This window comes from Cherax quadricarinatus, chromosome 85 (assembly GCF_038502225.1).
Source record: "Cherax quadricarinatus isolate ZL_2023a chromosome 85, ASM3850222v1, whole genome shotgun sequence".
NCBI lineage: Eukaryota > Metazoa > Arthropoda > Malacostraca > Decapoda > Parastacidae > Cherax > Cherax quadricarinatus.
In genome coordinates, this window is record NC_091376.1 from 17,982,911 (window position 1) to 18,002,772 (window position 19,862).

At 38.6% G+C, this 19,862-nt stretch overlaps 1 protein-coding gene across 1 annotated transcript; it reads left to right on the forward strand.

Annotated features, from left to right (window-relative positions):
* The first annotated feature begins 2,102 nt into the window (after nucleotides 1-2,102).
* On the forward strand, nucleotides 2,103-18,539 carry LOC128703246 (UDP-glycosyltransferase UGT5-like). The gene is made up of 5 exons (XM_070103462.1): nucleotides 2,103-2,357; nucleotides 2,594-2,758; nucleotides 2,953-3,175; nucleotides 4,881-5,100; nucleotides 15,308-18,539. The coding sequence occupies exons 1-5, from the start codon at nucleotides 2,178-2,180 to the stop codon at nucleotides 15,585-15,587; spliced, it is 1,068 nt and encodes a 355-aa protein (XP_069959563.1). The 5' UTR covers nucleotides 2,103-2,177; the 3' UTR covers nucleotides 15,588-18,539.
* The last annotated feature ends 1,323 nt before the right edge of the window (nucleotides 18,540-19,862 follow it).

Consider the following 19,862-nt stretch of genomic DNA (forward strand, 5'->3'; position numbering starts at 1 on the left):
TTCGATAGGTAGCACTACACCTTCACAATGCTTCCTTTGTGCTCGTTGTGACATTCCCAGTAGAACACCCACATTCGTCAGGTAGCACCGAAAGTTGGTTGGAAGTTTCCACAGTAGTCTTCTGGGTCCTCGTTGTTTCTGCCTCTCCAACAGTCTTCTTGATCCTCAGCTTGGTTCCATGTTGCCCGGCCACTTAACCTGGGGACTCACAACAGGAGGATTGCTTCGAATCCTCTTGTTCTCCTCCGTTAATCGCCATATCTCCTGGTTAGCAACCCTAAGCTCTTCCTTCAGCTGCTGGTAAAGTTGCTCAAGAGAGGGCATCCTGGTTCAGATTCACATAGAGCACACAAACAGGTCTTCACAGAGCTAAGTACACGTCACCACTGAGTACACGTCACCAGTGTACTCGTCACCAAATATATATATATATATATATATATATATATATATATATATATATATATATATATATATATATATATATGCAAAACAACCACTGTGAAAGAATAGTGAAATTCCAAGCTTTTTTTGTGACTACTAACATTATCAAGGAACAATATTCCTTGATGTCTTTTGCTGTCTTTTATACTTCAGGTAGAGACCTTGTTTCAATAGATGTCTTGAAGATTGTTGTTAGTGGTACACATAGCGCTTCTCTTCCCTCTCTCAGACAAATGGAGAGATGTTACCGGCCCTATCGCCTTGAGGTATCTAGCTCGCTTAGCAGCCTCTTCACTTCTTCCTCTGTTACGTATTGTGTCCTACACTTGATGGTGTATTCCACCTCTCTGCCTTTCTGGAGGCCCTTCTGTCTCCCCTGTGAACACTTCTTTGAATCTCATGTTGAGCTCCTGACATACTTCGCGGTAGTTTCTTGTGACCTTCCCCACGAATGCCACATAAGCTGGACAGCCTGGTTCACAAGCCATGTTTCTTCCCAGCCCGGGCACGTCAGTCAGCCTCAAGCATGGCTTCAAGCTGTTTCAATCTCCTCCTGTATGTTCTGAACTCTCAAGCAACTTTTATATCAATGCACCACACAGAAACAAGAGGGGAATATTTAGAGGAAGATCGCAGTCAGCAGGACTCGATACTACCACTGAGACGGTCCAAATTCCCAGGCAGCGCTCTTATCGTGTCCTGCTGACTGCGATCTTTCTCGACCCTCTTTCTTGGATCCTTTTCTAAAGTATCTGGAGAGTTTGTGATCAGTTGGTGTTTGAAAGAATTTTTTTTTAAAGAAAATTTTTAATTCAATTGGTTAGGTTACATTTTTTTTAAGTGAAAATTTGTTTAATTTTACAGTTTTGAATAATAAGAAGCACTTACTCATATTTCCCATTAGTTCTTTTAGATATTCCATCGATTGTTGATATCCTTTGCTCTAGTAAAAACACTCATAATTTAAAAATATTATAAAATCTATTCAATGCATCTACAGAAACAAGTGATTTAAAGCAAAAAACCGACTACTATTGGCCAGGATTTTTAAACCTAATTGTCTACAAAACCTCCCCGGAAATTAGCTAAACTCTTGATGGTTTAGGGTGTTGAGAATTTATTTAGCTACCATGGAGGCTGGCTGGACAGCTCGGTTTTAAAATCCCGGACAGTCAAAGCATGTTCTTTGGTTTATTATAATCGTAAACCTCTTAAACATTATCTCTTTATCTTAAGTGGCAGAGTTGCATGGACACAGTGCTTGTAGGAACAAAGTTGAACACACTTTTCTTGACATGTATTGAGTGTATAAATGAATAATGAACATTTGAGCAAACATATGCAAACATTTACAAACATATGTCCAAAAGGCACTGCATGGTAGTGGCTTCTTTTTCAGTCTAACAATATTTTATTATATGTAAACTACATTACCTACATACTGCATAAAATTAATATATTATTTGTATTTGTAACAATCGTAGTCTTGTTTGTGATTTTTTTATAATTTAGAAATGTTGCCAGGAACATTGGAATTTGGAAAGATAATAAACATGTTGCTGTCTCTCTCTGCTTTTGATATATTGAGAATGGTTAAAGCAAATCTGGAAACATATGAAAGTGATGAAGTGATGATTTAAGTCGGTGTACTGTGGCTCACAGATCTCACTCTTCCACAGATTGTATATCCCTTCCTGCACGAAGTTCCCTTCATTACAGTTTCAACGTCAGGGATGGAATCACGCCAGAGTTCAGTTATGGGTAACGTTCTCAACCCAGCCTACGTTCCTAACTTCTTGCAGGACTTCCCAAGACCCATGAGTCTCTGGCATCGCTTTTACAATACTTTGGTACACATTAGATTTGCGCTTTACTGGAGGAAATGGACCATTTTGCCACTGATACAAAAAGAGGTGAGAAATATGCAATCGCAGGCAATACACTAGGTTGGTACAGCAGATTATCGTCAGGGAACGAGTTGAATTATCTAAACAAAATTATTACGTTTCATTAAAAGTGTAGCAGTTATAATTTTACTGTAGTGAGTGAATGCTAATGTTACTTTGAGCAACTGAATCATTTTGATATTTTGATGCAATGCCAGACCTGCTCCCATGCACAACTGTTAAGTATCGGTGGTATTCCTCAGATCTCAGCTCAGTTCCCGGAGCTGCCACTGTTGTTGGACCTGGAGAGGAACGTGAGTCTAGCGCTGCTCAACAGTCACTTTTCAATCAGCACACCACTGCCTCTCCTGCCCTCACAGGTGGAGGTGGGAGCCATGCACTGTCGTCCTGCCAAACCTCTGCCTCAAGTAAGTTGTCCAGACTACCTGACCCATGTTTTGTATCATCTCGTTAAGCCACCTTAAACAATATCACAGGTCTGGTCCTGTCACTGATCAATATTTCTGTCTTTAGAGACTCAGAACTTGTCTTGCTTTACTGAGTTATCTTTCTTTGCGGAAATCTTTGATTAAAAGAGGATAAAGTACTCTTACTTTTACAGGAATTAGAGTCATGGATCACAGGGGTGGGATCTTCTGGCGTAATTTACTTCAGTTTGGGATCTTTTGCTCGCAGTGCCACAATGCCAGTCCAGTACCGCGACCTCTTCATCCAGGCTTTCCGCAGGCTACCACAGCGAGTCATCTGGAAATACGAGGAAGAGCTGGAGGACGTCCCTGACAACGTGATGATCAACAAGTGGCTTCCTCAGCAAGACATTCTTGGTGAGTCTTAGTTTGTGTAGCAGCCTCAGTCACAGTCGTCACACATTATCTATACTTTTTATTACTTTTGTTCCTTTTTTATAAATCTAGTAAAATTTTTTTGGCTCTTCTGATAGTCTCTCACACAAAACCTGTCGTTATTGCTAGTGCCTTTCAGAGTTCACATTCTTGATGTTCCCACAAACTGAATGCTATTTGACTTTCATTCTTACAAAGAAGAGTTTAATTTAATGTCTGATCACTAAAATCAATTCACAACGCTCTCTGAGTTACCTCAAACATTTTATACATGGTAAAACTAACATTACAAGGTAAAACACTGGAAAGTACAAAATTACTTAATAATATATTAGGTTTAAAACATTTTTAATGAACTGAGAAACGTCTGTGAAAAGTGTACTGTAAACTACTTTCCAATGCTGCTTGTTGTACCATCTATGTAAAATATCCCATCACTTTGATCAAGTTAGAATATATCTTCCTAGAAAAAAAATAATAGAAATACCTATATTTTCAATATACATACTTAAGGCTGTGAGTTCAACCTTATTGAAAATATAGGCATTTCTATGATTTTTTTCTAGGAAGATATATTCAAACTTGATCAAAGTGATGGGATATTTTACACAGATGGTACAACAAGCAGCAATGGAAAGTAGTTGAGAGTACACTTTTCAAGGACATTTCTCAGTTCATTAAAAATATTTTAAACCTAATATATAACTAAGTAATTTTAATATTCCCCATTAGAATTATCAGCAAACACTTTCCTCTTGTAAATTCACCCCACATAGAAATAAGAATGAATTCTATATTTTCACTTCATAATCCTATATTTTCATTAAAATCTTCACAGATTTTTAATAGACTCTTATACATATTACTCTATCAAATTTCCCTTTGACTTACTCATGCCTCTCAGTGACACCTAACAACCAGATTAAGTCTCTATTCTCCTACAGTAAAGTATCCACTCAGTCTACTCATTATCACCTCCATGTTTACGTCTCTAACTTAATCCAATGATTCACAATGACCAACCTATATTAAACACTTTGAATAAAGAACAAATAATACTACTTGATCAGCAAAAATTAAATCATAAACACTCATTTCCTTACCATGAAAATATACAATACATTGTTTCACATTCATCAATCTTTACATTGTTTCACTCCTGAAATTACAATATGAATGTAAATAAATTTCTGTGTGTACCACGGGATATAAACTTTAAAGATAACACAACCATGTTTTCAAACTACGAAATATAATACGAGCGAAATCGTATTCCACTTTACGAAAGTCGCACATATAAGTTTGGGTTAAGTAGGAAAAATCTTGATCCAACGAAATAGAGTTAGCCATAGTGTGATAGCCCCTGATTGGGACAATAAATCAAGCCATACAATTTGATCCGGGGAAATGGAGATAGCCGTAGCAAGATGTCCCTTTTTGGGGACCCAGAGCTACAGGCTAAAAGCTGACCATAACTAGTTAAATAAAACTATTGTGTTTGCCTCTCCAAGTGCATTATCGACTATTTAGAACCTAGCCTTCGCTGTCTCCTAGCCTCCTTCTGGTTTCCTTCCGTTTTCCTTATTGCTTAAAACTTGATAAGCATTAACGAAGAACTGAAAGATCATTCAGTTTTAATTTACAATGTACCATGCCTCTTCTTGCATTCACTACCACTGTTCCACAGCTCACAACAACGTGAAGGTGTTCATCACACACGGTGGTCTCCTCAGTATGCAAGAAGCCATCTACCACGCCACGCCACTCCTCGCTCTACCTATCTTCAGTGACCAGCCCAGGAACAGCATGTTTATTAAGAACTCTGGACTAGGAGACTTTTTGATATGGGAAGAACTTACTACGGACGTGATCGTTGGAGCTCTCACCAAAATTCTTATCGACCCCAAGTATGTAAATTTAGTATTAATATTCCAACCTCTTTAAGTGTTGTTTTATTTGTAATATAATATGCTAATCGTTTTTTATGGAATTATATCCTCTCCAGTTATGAAACTAAGTTCTTTACTCTCAATTGCGTGGAGTGTACCTGGAGAGGGCTCCGGGGGTCAACTCACCCGAGGCCCGGTCTCTGACTAGGCCTCCTGGTGGATCACGGCCTGATCAGCCAGGCTGTTACTGTTGGCCGCACGCCAACCGACGTACGAGCCACAGCCCAGCTAGTCAGGTACTGACTTTAGGTGCCTGTCCAGTTCCTGCTTGAAGACAGCCAGGGGTCTATTGGTAATCCCCCTTATGTATTCTGGGAGGCAGTTGAGCAGTCTTGGGCCCCGGACACTTATTGTGTTGTCTTTTAACGTGCGAGTGTCACCCCTACTTTTCGTTGGGGGGATGTTGCATTGTCTACCGAGTCTTTTGCTTTCATTGGGAGAAATTTTCGTGTGCAAGTTTGGCACTAGTCCCTCTAGGATTTTCCAAGTGTATATTATCATGTATCTCTTCCCGCCTGCGTTCTAGGGAGTACAGGTTCAGGAACTTCAAGCGTTCCCAGTAATTGAGGTGTTTTATCGCAGTTATGTGTGCTGTGAAGATTCTCTGTACATTTTCTAGCAGCAGTTTCACCTGCCTTGAAAGGTGCTGTTAGTGTGCAGCAATATTCCAGCCTTATGTTATATAATTTTCTTAATTATTATTGTTTGCTTAAATATTTGCTTAATTAATGCTTTCTCTGTCCATATTACAACCTCATATTTCTTTAAATACTATTAATTGCTATTACTTACCAAATTTATTATCAAATACCATTTCTTTTACTATCAGTACAATTTACTCAACATTTTTGACATTGTTTTAATTACCATTACTTACTCAATTACCATAATCTGTTTTAATACCACATTTACTATCTTAGAGTAGTTCCTTAAATACCTTGTACTACCAATTAAGCTCTAGTGTAACTACCAGTCCAATATTGAATCCAAATAACTCTTCTTAAAATTTAGTACTTGAAATAAAGATTTCTTTTTTTCATTTTATTTTTATTAATTAATATTTCTTGTAATCATTATTACTTACTAAAATTTTATTAAACATCATATTTACTACCAGTCAATTTTTACTTATGTACATTAATCATTATTTTATACTTTTCTTATCCTTTTGTTGCCAAATTTTCAAGTTTGTATATTCACCTCCAACCTTTATACTGTATTATCCTTTGTACCATCTTACTATCATATTATAACCAAGTCATTGTCATTTTTTTCTATTTTTTTTCTTTTGGTACATTAATTTGTGTATTTTATCTTGTCAATTTCAATCTAGTTATACTCTTGTTCTTGTTAACAACTTATATTAGACCCTAGTGCAGTTGCAAGTGAGAGTCTTGTTCCTTTTTAACTTGTATTCTTATATTATTAGTTTATACCTAGTTGTACTTTGGCTCATTCTAGCTCAATACATAGACAATGTCAACTTCATTATGTGTATTAGTGACTATACTCTATATACTTATCCAAGATTCCCACTACTACAGATATCAGTATTAGAACTCACCACATAATACAGGATATAAATAACCACTACTTAAGCCTAAAAGATGAATGATCACGTTGACCCTGATCTAAACCTCCATAATCTAACACACAATCAAAACTTATTAGAAAGTAACTGCCTTTATTACACAGCATCACAAGCCAGCACTATCATACACACTGCTCAAAGTCTATCAGTTCTTAACTACAACATCAGGTCCTTAAGCAAACACTATGATGACCTGGCACTCCTTGAGTCGCTAAAGACACCCTTCTCCTGCATTATTCTTACTGAGACCTGGCTTAAGTAGGACACAATAGATATCTACCCAATACCAGGATACGCAGCAATCCACAACTGTGGACAATACCAAGTTGGGGGTGGTACTGCAATCTATTACTCTAACCAATTATCTTGTATTAGCACAACTTGCTTTAGTGATGAATATGGGGAATAAATTTTTGCTAATTTTACTGTAAAAAAACTTACGACGCCTATAACAATCGGTGCCATTTACCGGATACCCCACAAAAACATCCCAAATTTCAGTGAGAATCTAAAGGAACTAATAACAAACAGACAAATGAACAAGCACCACCTTCTCTTAGCTGAAGACTTCAATATCAACCATGGCCTACCAGATGACCAGCCTGCAACTGATTTCATCAACAATATGAACAACACACTTATCGTACCAACAATAACTAAACCAACCAGGCTGACTGAGACAAGTGCAACTATAATAGACCACATATGGACCAATATACTAGCCCCCCTTAAATCAGGGATAATTACAGAAAGCACTACTGACCACTACCCAACCTTCCTCTTAACAAACATTAGTAAACCACCACTCGAATACAACAAAGTTTCATTTAGACTCCATGACGAGGCCTAAATAAGGAATTTCACAGCAGACCTAGAGACTGTTGACTGGCCTACAGAATTCTCCAATGCCATTGGTACTGACGATTGGACAGACATTTTTCTTAACAAAATACTTAGACTATACAACGAACATTGTCCTATAAAAACGAAACAGATCACGAATAAACGGCTCGGCTGCCCATGGCTAACCAGCAGCATTCTGAAATCCATTGATAAGAAACACCAATATGAAAAGCAATATAGACAGGGCTTAATACACAAAGTTATTCTTAAATAATATTCATAAGTTCTCACCAAATTAATAAAGAAAGCCAAACAACTGTACTACACCATCAGATTCACTGACACAAGAGGAGATATAAAAAAGACCTGGAAAACACTTTCCCAGATTTTGGGGACCACAAACTAAAAAAAACAAGAATATTGTCCTAACTAAACCTAATGAAACACCACTGCATCCCACTGATACAGCTAACAAGATAAACGACTTCTTCTCAAACATAGGATCTGATCTCACCAGTAAAATCCCACGTATCAACGCCTGTGTTGGGGACTACCTAGATGGGAATTTTCCAAATTCCTTCTCTCTTGTACCAATTGAGCCCACGGAAGTCACCACGATTATAAAGTCACTCAAAAATAACTCAGGGAATCTGTCTCAAGTCTCACCATTACTGTACAAGCGAGCGGCCCATGTCCTTTTGCATGTGATTACATTACTTTTCAACAAGTCACTAGAAACTGGCACCTTCCCGAAACTACTCAAGACAGCAAGGGTTACACCAATACATAAAGGTGGTGACCCTACAGATGTAAATATCTATAGGCCAATATCAAACTTTCCAATGCTATCCAAAATCTTCGGGAAACTCGTGCACAGGAGACTATATTCATTTATAAAGACACAAAACATTCTCAACCCGTGCCAATTTGGAGTCAGGAAAAATAAAAGCACTAATGATGCAATTGTAAAAATGCTAGATCTGCTTTACACAGCATTGGAAAATATAGAATATCTGCTAGGAATTTTTATTGACCTAAGAAAAGCGTTTGACACAGTAGACCACGACATCCTACTCCACAAACTTGACCATTATGATATAAGAGACCATGCGCTTGCATATTTCAAATCCTACCTTACTAATAGGTATCAGTATGTCACCATCATACTGATCAACACCATCAACACGACCACTTGATACTGGAGTTCAGCAGGGAAGTGTCCTTGGTCCCCTGCTCTTCCTCATTTACATTAATGATCATCCAAACGTATCCCAACATCTGAAACTCATTCTCTTTGCTGATGACACGACTTACGTCATCTTCCACCCTAATCTTGCCACCCTCAACACCATTGTCAACGAGGAGCTGCTCAAAATTCTGACTTGGATGATAGCCAATAAACTTACACTTAACACTGACAAAAGCTACTACATTATGTTTGGTAGCTGAGCAGGTGTTGTGCAACTTAACATTAATATCGACAACACTCTAATTGCCAGACATAATGAGGGAAAATTCCTAGGTCTATACCTCGACAACAACCTAAATTTCAGCACCACTATCCAAGATATAGCAAAAAAAGTTTTCAAAACGGTGGGGGTCCTCTCTAAGATACGATATTACGTGCCACAAACTGCCCTTCTCACACTATGCCATTCACTCATTTATCCATACCTCACCTCTGCTATTTGTGATTGGGGATCAACTGCAGCAACACATCTAAAACCAATAATAACCCAACAAAAAGCCGCAGTAAGAATAATCACTAAATCCCATCCCTGGCAACACACCCCCCACTCTTCATATATCTAAACTTACTCCCTGTTCAGAACATCCACACTTACTACTGTGCAATCTACATCTACAGGACCTTAAATTCCAATATTAACCTTGACATAAAACGTTTTTTTGATAGTTGTGACAGAACCCACAAGTATAACACTAGACACAAACATCTCTATGACATTCCCCGTGTCCGACTAAACCTTTACAAAAGTTCAGTGTGTGTCAAAGGGCCTAAAATCTGGAACAACTACTTGAAAACTCTAGAACTGCAGACACATTCATCACTTTCAAAACTACTGTTAGAAAACATCTTATCTCCCTGATTCACCTGGTCAACTAACTACATGTAAACCACTTGGTGGTTCACAATTACACTCACTAACCCATTGACTATAAACACAGAAATACGAATCTTAATCTTAAAATAATGAATCATAACTAGTCATAAGCTTGCCTCTGATACTCCAATATAGACACTATGTATTGTACCAAAAACAAAAGCATTCACATTGCTAAACTTACAAACTATAATGTAGTCACTTAGCCTTAATACCATATCGGAGTAATTGAAATTTCTCATGAGGAACAGGACGGGAGCTAGTACTGTGCCTCGTGGAACAGAGCTTTTCACCGTAGCCGTCTCAGACTTTATCGTGTTGACTGCTACTCTTTGTGTTCTATTTGTTTGGAAATTATAGATCCATCTACCGACCTTTCCTGTTATTCCTTTATCGCGCATTTTGTGCGCTATTGCATCATGGTCACACTTGTCAAAGACTTTTGCAAAGTCTGTGTATATTACATCCGCATTTTGTTTGTCTTCTATAGCATCCAGGACCTTGTAATAGTGGTCCAGTGGCTGGGACAGACAGGAGTGACCTGCTCTGAACCCATGCTGCCCTTGGTTATGAAAATGATGGGTATCTTGCTACTTAGAACCCTTTCAAAGATTTTTATGAAATGTGATGTTAGCGCTATCGTTCTGTAGTTTTTTGCTATTGCTTTACTGCCCCATTTGTGGAGTGGGGCTATGTCTATTGTTTTTAGCAGCTGTGGGACGACCCCTGTGTCTATGCTCTTTCTCCATGGGGTGTTTAGAGCACGTGATAGGGGCTTCTTGCAGTTCTTGATGAACACTGAGTACCATAAGTCTGGTTCTGGTGCATAGTGCTTGGGCATGTCATTTATTGCCTTTTCGAAGTCGTTTGCCGTCAGGATAATGTCAGATAGGTCTGTGTATACCAAATTCTGTGTTTCTCTCATAAAAAATTAATTTTGGTCTTCTAGTCTCAGTTTGATTAGTGGCTCGCTAAAAACCGAGTCATAATGGGACTTGAGTAGTTCACTCATTTCCTTGCTGTCATCTATGTAGGACCCATCACGTTTAAATTGGGGCCCATTACTGGATGTTGTTATCGACTTTGATTTGGAATAAGAAAAGAAATGCTTTGGGTGGTTTTGATTTCATTTATGGCTTTTACTTCTTCCCTCGTTCCTGACTCCTGTAAGATTCCTTTAGCTTTAGTTCGATTTTTGCTATTTCTCTGAGCAGTGTCTCCCTACGTATTGCAGATATATTGACCTCTTTTAGCCGCTCTGTTATTCTTTGCCTTCGCCTATATAGGAAGTGCCTTTCTATATCTTGTTTACATCTCCTTTTCCTTAGAGGAATATGCCTTGAGCATACCTCGAATGCCACAGAGTTAATCTGTTCTAGACATAGATTGGGATCTTTGTTGCTTAGGCTATCTTTCCAGTTTATATACCTTAGAACTACGTTTACTTGTTTCCACAATTTATGCTTTTGTTATTGAAGATGAATTTGATGAAAGTTCCCTCGTGACTGTTCCCATTTTGTCGGTTTGGGGGCCCGCGCATACATGTCTGAACCTATCTTGTTTTGTGATCTGAGTATATTGTTTTTGATAAGGTAACATTTCGTATCAGATCATCATTGTTAGTAAAGATGAGGTCCAGTGAATTCTCCAATCTTGTGGTTAATTTAGTGCAGAGATTTAAAAGCTCGTGTGTGTGTGAGTTTTCATCTGAGTGCCTCCTGGTGTTATCTCTGCTACAACGTTATTTGCTGTATTCCTCCATTTTAGGTGCCTTAGGTTGAAATCCCCCATGAGCAAGATGTTGACAGCTGGAGCTGGAAGATTTTCCAGACAGTGGTCAATTTCCAAAAGCTGTTCCTGGAATTGTTGGGAAGTTGCACCCTGAGGCTTGTATACAACCACAATTACCAGATTTTGGTTCTCGATCGTTACTAGTAAAACTTCAACTACATCATTTAATAGTTCGGAACATATAAGTGACTCTGTGATATACAGGCCTGTTCACTCTGTCACATCTGTATAGCTTGTAACCTGGATCCATATTTCGTTGTCCAAGTGATCCTTTATGTGGGTCTCTGTGAAAGCCGCGAGCATTGCATGTGCCTCTGCAAGCAGTCCACGGATGAAAGGTATTTCGTTCCTCGATGCTGGCTTTAGACACTGTATATTTGCACAGATGAATATCGTTGGATTGGTGATATTGGTGGTGTGAGGGGGGGGGGGGTTCCTGGCACTAATATCTGTTAGTCTGAAGTGGAGGCCATCGACTGCGATTCCACTACAGAAATGATTGGAGTTGGTGTACGATTTCTCTTATTTCCTGCCAGATTTTTTTCCTTCCTGGCGTTAAAGAACCCTCTCTCTCTGGAGTGGCTGTGGCTACCCTAGTTTTCCCATGGTCTTGATATTCTGCATCTTCTCGTCCCTTTAGATCGTGTGTAGATTTGTATTCAGGGATCCTAAGGTCGTCCCAGCTGTAGTCTTGTATTCAGGGATCCTAAGGTCGTCCCGGCTGTAGTCTTGTATTCAGGGATCCTAAGGTCGTCCCGGCTGTAGTCTTGTATTCAGGGATTCTAAGGACGTCCCGGCCGTAGTCTTGTATTCAGGGATACTAAGGTCGTCCTGGCTGCAGTTTTGTATTCAGGGATCCTAAGGTCGTACCAGCTGTAGTGTTGTATTCAGGGATCCTAAGGTCGTCCCAGCTGTAGTCTTGTATTCAGGGATCCTAAGGTCGTCCCGGCTGTAGTCTTGTATTCAGGGATCCTAAGGTCGTCCCAGCTGTAGTCTTGTATTCAGGGATCCTAAGGTCGTCCCGGCTGTAGTCTTGTATTCAGGGATCTTAAGGTCGTCCCAGCTGTAGTCTTGTATTCAGGGATACTAAGGTCGTCCCGGCTGTAGTCTTGTATTCAGGGATCCTAAGGTCGTCCCGGCTGTAGTCTTGTATTCAGGGATCCTAAGGTCGTTCCGGCTGAAGTCTTGCATTCAGGGATCCTAAGGTCGTCCCGGCTGTAGTCTTGTATTCAGGGATCCTAAGGTCGTCCAAGCTGTAGTCTTGTATTCAGGGATTCTAAGGTCGTCCCGGCTGTAATCTTGTGTTCAGGGATCCTAAGGCCGTCCCGGCTGTAGTCTTGTATTCAGGGATCCTAAGGTCGTCCCAGCTGTAGTCTTGTATTCAAGGATCCTAAGGTCGTCCCGGCTGTAGTCTTGTTTTCAGGGATCCTAAGGTCGTCCAGCTGTAGTCTTGTATTCAGGGATCCTAAGGTCGTCCGGCTGTAGTCTTGTATTCAGGGATCCTAAGGTCGTCCCGGCTGTAGTCTTGTATTCAGGAATCCTAAAGTCGTCCCAGCTGTAGTCTTGTATTCAAGGATGCTAAGGTCGTCCCGGCTGTAGTCTTGTATTCAGGGATCCTAAGGTCGTCCCGGCTGTAGTCTTGTATTCAGGGATCCTAAGGTCGTCCCAACTGTAGTCTTGTATTCAGGGATCCAAAGGTCGTCCCGGCTGTAGTCTTGTATTCAGGGATCCTAAGGTCGTCCCGGCTGTAGTCTTGTATTCAGGGAACCTAAGGTCGTCCTAGCTGTAGTCTTGTATTCAGGGATCCTAAGGTCGTCCCGGCTGTAGTCTTGTATTCAGGGATCCTAAGGTCGTCCCGGCTGTAGTCTTGTATTCAGGGATCCTAAGGTCGTCCCGGCTGTAGTCTTGTATTCAGGGATCCTAAGGTCGTCCCGGCTGTAGTCTTGTATTCAGGGATCCTAAGGTCGTACTAGCTGTAGTCTTGTATTCAGGGATCCTAAGGTCGTCCCGGCTGTAGTCTTGTATTCAGGGATCCTAAGGTCGTCCCGGCTGTAGTCTTGTATACAGGGATCCTAAGGTCGTCCCGGCTGTAGTCTTGTATTCAGGGATCCTAAGGTCGTCCCGGCTGTAGTCTTGTATTCAGGGATCCTAAGGTCGTCCCGGCTGTAGTCTTGTATTCAGGGATCCTAAGGTCGTCCCGGCTGTAGTCTCGTATTTAGGGATCCTAAGGTCGTCCCGGCTGTAGTCTTGTATTCAGGGATCCTAAGGTCGTCCCGGCTGTAGTCTTGTATTCAGGGATCCTAAGCTGGAATGATCGTGCTGGTTTTCTAATGTATTTCTTCTCAAACTTCCACATGATATTACATATGTTCCTGATGTAGTAATAGAATGATTCTTGTTTTACTGGAGGGAGATCTTAATAGAAGTCTAAGATTTAGTAACTAAAACAGTTTCTTTTCAGTTAGTTTGGAGACATTGGCTGCCATGTTGTGACTCGGCAACATCTAAAATATCCCCATTTCGTTTTTAACTATAAAGTTCATTTGTTTCCAAGGTTCTCTTAAATGTTTAACAGCCCTCCTTAACTGTTTATTTTCTCAGATCGCCCTTCAGGTCACATGTTACCTATATATTCTCGCCATACTTGAGGCTCATTTAGAGCTATTTCCATCTTCATAAATTCCACGTATGGGCTAAACGTATTCAATAAAAATTCACATTTTATTGCATTTGAGTCTTTTTTTTTTAGTTGTGTCAGTATTTTATACAATTTATCTTCAAAATTTGCAGATAAAGACTTATATAATCTCTTATACAACCCGTTAATAATCATTCAACCTCTTCTCTCACATACTCTTCCTTCCTTATATGATATTCTGTCAATACCTCTATTACTTTTATCTTTGCTTCAGTATTCCAGCAGTCACAACTCTTCCCATCTGCATCACCCTAGAAATCTAGCACTGTATTCTTAAATCTACCACTTATCGCTTCATTATTTATTCTATCTCTAAACCACTTTTCTTCATATATTTGCTTGCATCTCTCACTGTCATCTTCAATTCATTCATTATCACTTCTATGTTACTCCTTGTACTTCAGCTTCCCTTTTTCATGTATTGTAGAAACTCTAAATAACGATCTGATATCCAATCACTTTTCTAAAACACACATATTCAGAAGTCTACTCACCAACCCTTTATGTATTTAAACCTAACCTAGCAAACTATAACTCTTACCACATCGAATCTCCAGTAATTAGTAATTCTGTCTTATCTTTAAAAAAGTATTACCGATTACTAGAATATTTTCTTTCTGTAGCCCACTTAGAGGCCTCCAATTATCATTTGCGCCTGTCATTCCAAACCTACATAGTATGCCTCCAGCAGCAACAGCCTGCTTGACCAGGCAAGCACCATAGGAGCTAGCCTATGGCCGTGCTCCGAGAGTAGTGAAACTCTCAAAACTCTTCAAAGGTATATCAAAGGTATATCTTCACCTTCACCTTCAACAGCTTCCTTTAGCATTTGGGACACCCACTACAATTATTCTGTCTCTTGGTTAAAAACTCGCTAAACCTTTCTACACTTCTTTCTGTCCCAGGTGTATACAAATTTTCTATAACCCCTTTTCATATTTCTCATTTCATACTATCACCCCTTTTCATATTCTTCAAATTTTCATCGTTCTCATTAGTCGTGAATTCAAACACTTGACCCCCGGTCCTTTCTTTATATAACTAATAATTTAATATTTCTGCTTCCTCTCTTTTTCCTCTGTAACTTGTGTGGGTAATCTTTCAGATTTTTCTTCACAGGTATAAGGAAAACGTGCTGAGGATGTCAGTGCCGTTGCGGGATCAACCAGTACCACCCACGGAGCTGGCAGTGTTCTGGACGGAGTACGTCATCCGTCACAGAGGTGCGCCCCAGCTGAGGTCACCAGCGGCACAGCTCTCCTGGGTGGAGTTCCTCATGCTGGATGTAATCCTCATACTACAGTTAGCTGTGTTCGGCTTTATATTCGCTCTGCGTCGCTTCTTCAGAGTTGTCACTGCTAAACTCTTCGGCAGTGACGGCAAGATGAAAATGGAATAAGGCTCAGAAAATCTTTTCTTTTCGGTAGAATGATTATATCGTATAGCAACTTTTTTGTTTATGTTGGGTTTCGTGCGTTTCTTTGATAGGTTAAGCTGAGTATGAATATATGTGGTGCCGAATTGGTAAAACTTGTGATTTTGGCTTAAATAGCAATGGTCTTCTTCCCGAATAACGCAAGCGAAAATTTGTATATGCAGTAATTTCGCAAAAATCATTCTGATTTTAACTGAAAAAAAACATATTTCATTATCTTTGTTTACTATTAAATTATTGTAAATTTATCTGAAATATATTTAGTTGGATTAGTCTAAATTAAATTGCGCTTGTTATAATAATTATAATAAACGTTAGGTAAGTTTTCTAAGGTTCTATGGTACAAAATTATAAATTTTTACATTAACATAAATGAAAAAAAATATATCTTTAAACGTTTAAGATAAAAATTTAGAAAAGAATAAATTTTAAATGAGTTGTTGATAATTGACCAATTTTTAACTATTCTGCAGAACATATATATACCACAGTGTAAATCAATGGAAATTATTCTAAACATAACCAAAAGAAAATATATCATTGATTTGAAGCAATATTCAATAAATTTATTCTGACCTATACTATACATAACAAAATTTGGTTAAAAAAATTACATTTTTTCATTTAGGTTAGATGAGGTTTCTAAGTTAGGTTTGGCCCCAAAAAACTTTTTATAACATACAGTATATCACGTTTTTATTCAGTGTTTGTACATGAGTCTGGTTATTAGTAAATACTGGAATAAATAAATTTTTTCAAAGCTTTTTTTGTATCTTGTAATGTATATTGAAAGAGAAAAATATAAATATTTTTTTACAGAAGATAAATATAATTTGTTACTAAATAAATGTAATAAGACCAAAATAATGATTTGTGATAACACGATTTATCTTAACAATGATGAGAAGGCGACGTGTTGTCTCAAGTTCTGGTCTCTGATACAGGTTGTTTGCCCGGCTAGTATGACTCAAGGCTTTTGTTTTCTTTCAGAAATTCACTAATGCAGTGAGGATTTTCTTCATTACGTGAAACTCTTTGTCATGATGTAAAGTCGTTAGAAATGAACAGCTGACAACATCAGTCCTCTTAAGTAAATATTCTTATGCGATGTTCACTGAGAGCATTACTTACTTCATATAGAAGCTTAGATAATGGTGCATCAACTGCACTTGAGAGCTGCTGTTATCACACACACTTGAGATAATCGTAGTTGATCACCACCAGGTCCAGTTAACCTTTCAAGTTACTGTTAAAATCTTAATTACATTAAAAACAAAAAGAGTACAAATACCTGTAGCAGAGTTGAGTACATAAACATTTATTTTGCACCCAGAAACAAATTCATGAGCTTACACCTGAGTCAAATTTGTTTGTAAGTTCTGAGAATGTTGCTCATAAAACATTAGTGCTTTTACTTTGCATATCTTTATTGGATTTGTTTCGGTTTTAGGACGTTGGTCACTTTAAGTGATACAAGAGACAGAGAAACAACAGCATACACAATTCGTAATCATGTCACTTGCGAATATCAGGTGATGGTGTTAGGTCACCTAATTGCTGTGTTACATGGCAGCAGGGAATCATCGTAGGCCGGAGAAGAACCTGACATGTACAAGAGTAGTTGAGATAACCAGTTTGTTAGCTGTTTGGTCTGTGGTGTAGCTGAGGTAGGATACTAGTCAATAAGCTACCACAACTACATTTTAAACTCCTTTTAAAAGGAAAAGCAAACAATCACGAAAAAGTAGTTAAACTGAACATTTGATCTGAAAATAGTTAAATACTGTTATAGACTAATGGTATATGTAATGCCCTTAAGGGAGATGCCAGAATGATAGTGAGGGGCTCTTGATCCAAATTGCAGTACAATGCTATGGGAACGCATGGGAATGGCATTCCTTTAATATATTTGTCAAGTTGAACGACGTTCCTTCACTATTTCATAAATAAAACCGAACCTCAAAATCTCTCACCTCGTCAAATTTTAAATTTTATGCTTAGAAGAACATGAAAAAGAATTAATCACTGTTTTGCTTTTTGGAGGACCTGCCTCGTATAGGTCAGTAGGCCTACTGAAGTGTTCCTCCATTCTTATGTTCTTATGGTCCATATTTTTCAGCTTTGGGAAATGTTAGTTGGAAAACATTTGCATTCCAGATTACGATGCAAATCAACTATTAGTTGCCTATTCCATCCCTGTGTTGATGTGTGTGGTGTAAGTGGTGTTAACTTACTGAATAACCCTCATCCGGTTAAATTGGCAACACAATGTACCAGTTAACGTATCTTGTTAAATATTTGACTTGTTAGCTTTAAAACTGCCATGATTGGTTGCTTTGATGGGAGTTGAGCACAGCCAAATCTCCACAGCCACGCTTGTGTGGGATTTATCTGAGAAAACCTGCATGTTAATAACAATGAGACCAATGCTAACCTACCTATGGTGTATCAAAATATACGTAGCTGGAGGAATCCTTTTAGAGTCAGCTGGACGAGTGGTTAACACACTGGCCTCGGAATTTTAAGGCTTTCTTGTCATGGGTTTTAGCCCCTCCCGTCCTGTGATTTATCCCAGCAGCAATCACTAAAAGCTTCGATTTTATTCCCGAGGCACATTACCTGTGTGTACTTTTATTTTATAACCCCGACTCTCATTACCATCCACTTTCAACTTCTTTTGTAAATTAATAAAGAAATTGTTGCAGTTAATTAATTTATTCACTATAATTTGACAGTATTGTAATATGGTATATTCATTTTCTCCTACAAGAGAATTTGCCTGTCCTGTCCTTGACAAGGAAAATAATGTTTAACTTAAAACTACAATAACAACGGTATGTAATTGTTTTCCTTGGAGAGTTTTTTTTATATTTTATTTAAAACATGACATTACAAAAATATAATATATAAAACTCATTTAAGGCTATAAATTAACACAATCCTACCTACAGCTAACATTACACACCAGACTTACAACTCCGTGTGGGTACAACCCCCCCCCCTCCCTGCTCCCTCATCCTTAACCCTTAACCCAAACCTGTTGGAGCTACCCAACAGAATTACATGATATGAACAACACTTTTATACACATCCCTCGAAATGGTACTTAATAATCGACTACAGACCATGCAATTCATTGCACTGAACATATACAGACATATTACCCCCCCCCCGTGGTTATCCAACCTCCCCACTATTTACAACCTAACATACTATAAACAATGAATGTTGCCTAATCTAATGTCACACAGCAATGATCAAAACATTAATTTATGTAATTGTCCTAATGGTTCAGTTACGTAATAATATGTATTACACAACAATGGTGATATAGAAAAGTCACAGAGACATAAAAAATGACTACAAAGCCATAGGTATAAACTTAGCCGCAAAAATCCAACACATGTAAGCTTCTACACATTTAAACATGCAATTCCAGTGTTAAAAACAATAACACAGCTTCAACTATGACATTCAAGCTCTATACAGCTTATATGAACATAACATAGTGCTATTGACAACAGTACAATACAACATAAAATATAACCATGACATAAGTAACACATAAAGACTGCCTAGCACACACCTAACTACAAAAACCTGTAACACCACTATTGCCCAACTTTATTTACACTGTCTGACGTACATTAAACTCTTTACTTTCAAAACAAAACTGAAAATTGCAGATCACCAGTGACGAACAATAATGCACAGACATTAAAACAAACATATCACATCATATCTCTGGACACCGTGCATGATCACAGCATCAACACTATGCAGTGCAAGGCACCTAGAAAACAAGTTGGAGCAAATACATGCAATTATTATAGCAAATCTCCAAATTACAATGTCATTACCGTAAATCAATATTACCACACACAATATGTATAATAAGTGTAAAGTCCTGTCACACAAAAAACTGGCCAGCTCCACAGGTGCTAGCACCCGTGGTCCACATATTATTCACTCACGCATCACTCATCCAACACTCACGCAAACATGTGTTGTTATCCATTACCAGGGAGGCGACCCTGTTTTCACCCCTGACTTCCCTACCCCAGCAACACTTTCCAATCATACCCTCCCCTCCCTCGTATATTACAAGTCTAATAAAACCTGTAACGTAAGTTGCCTATATCCCTCTGAAAAATCCTTCACCCACCTCCTCCCATAAATTTCCTTATTTCTACATACCGTTTTATAGAACGTTACCGCTAACACCCTCCTCTTCACCTC

What these genes read in the sequence shown, in the direction of transcription:
- LOC128703246 (XM_070103462.1), top strand. Translation starts at nt 2,178, where the DNA reads ATGGAATCACGCCAGAGTTCAGTTATGGGTAACGTTCTCAACCCAGCC. An exon ending in TGCCACTGATACAAAAAGAG is followed by an intron (nt 2,358 to 2,593) that starts GTGAGAAATATG and finishes GGTATTCCTCAG; the next exon opens with ATCTCAGCTCAGTTCCCGGA. An exon ending in CTGCCAAACCTCTGCCTCAA is followed by an intron (nt 2,759 to 2,952) that starts GTAAGTTGTCCA and finishes TTACTTTTACAG; the next exon opens with GAATTAGAGTCATGGATCAC.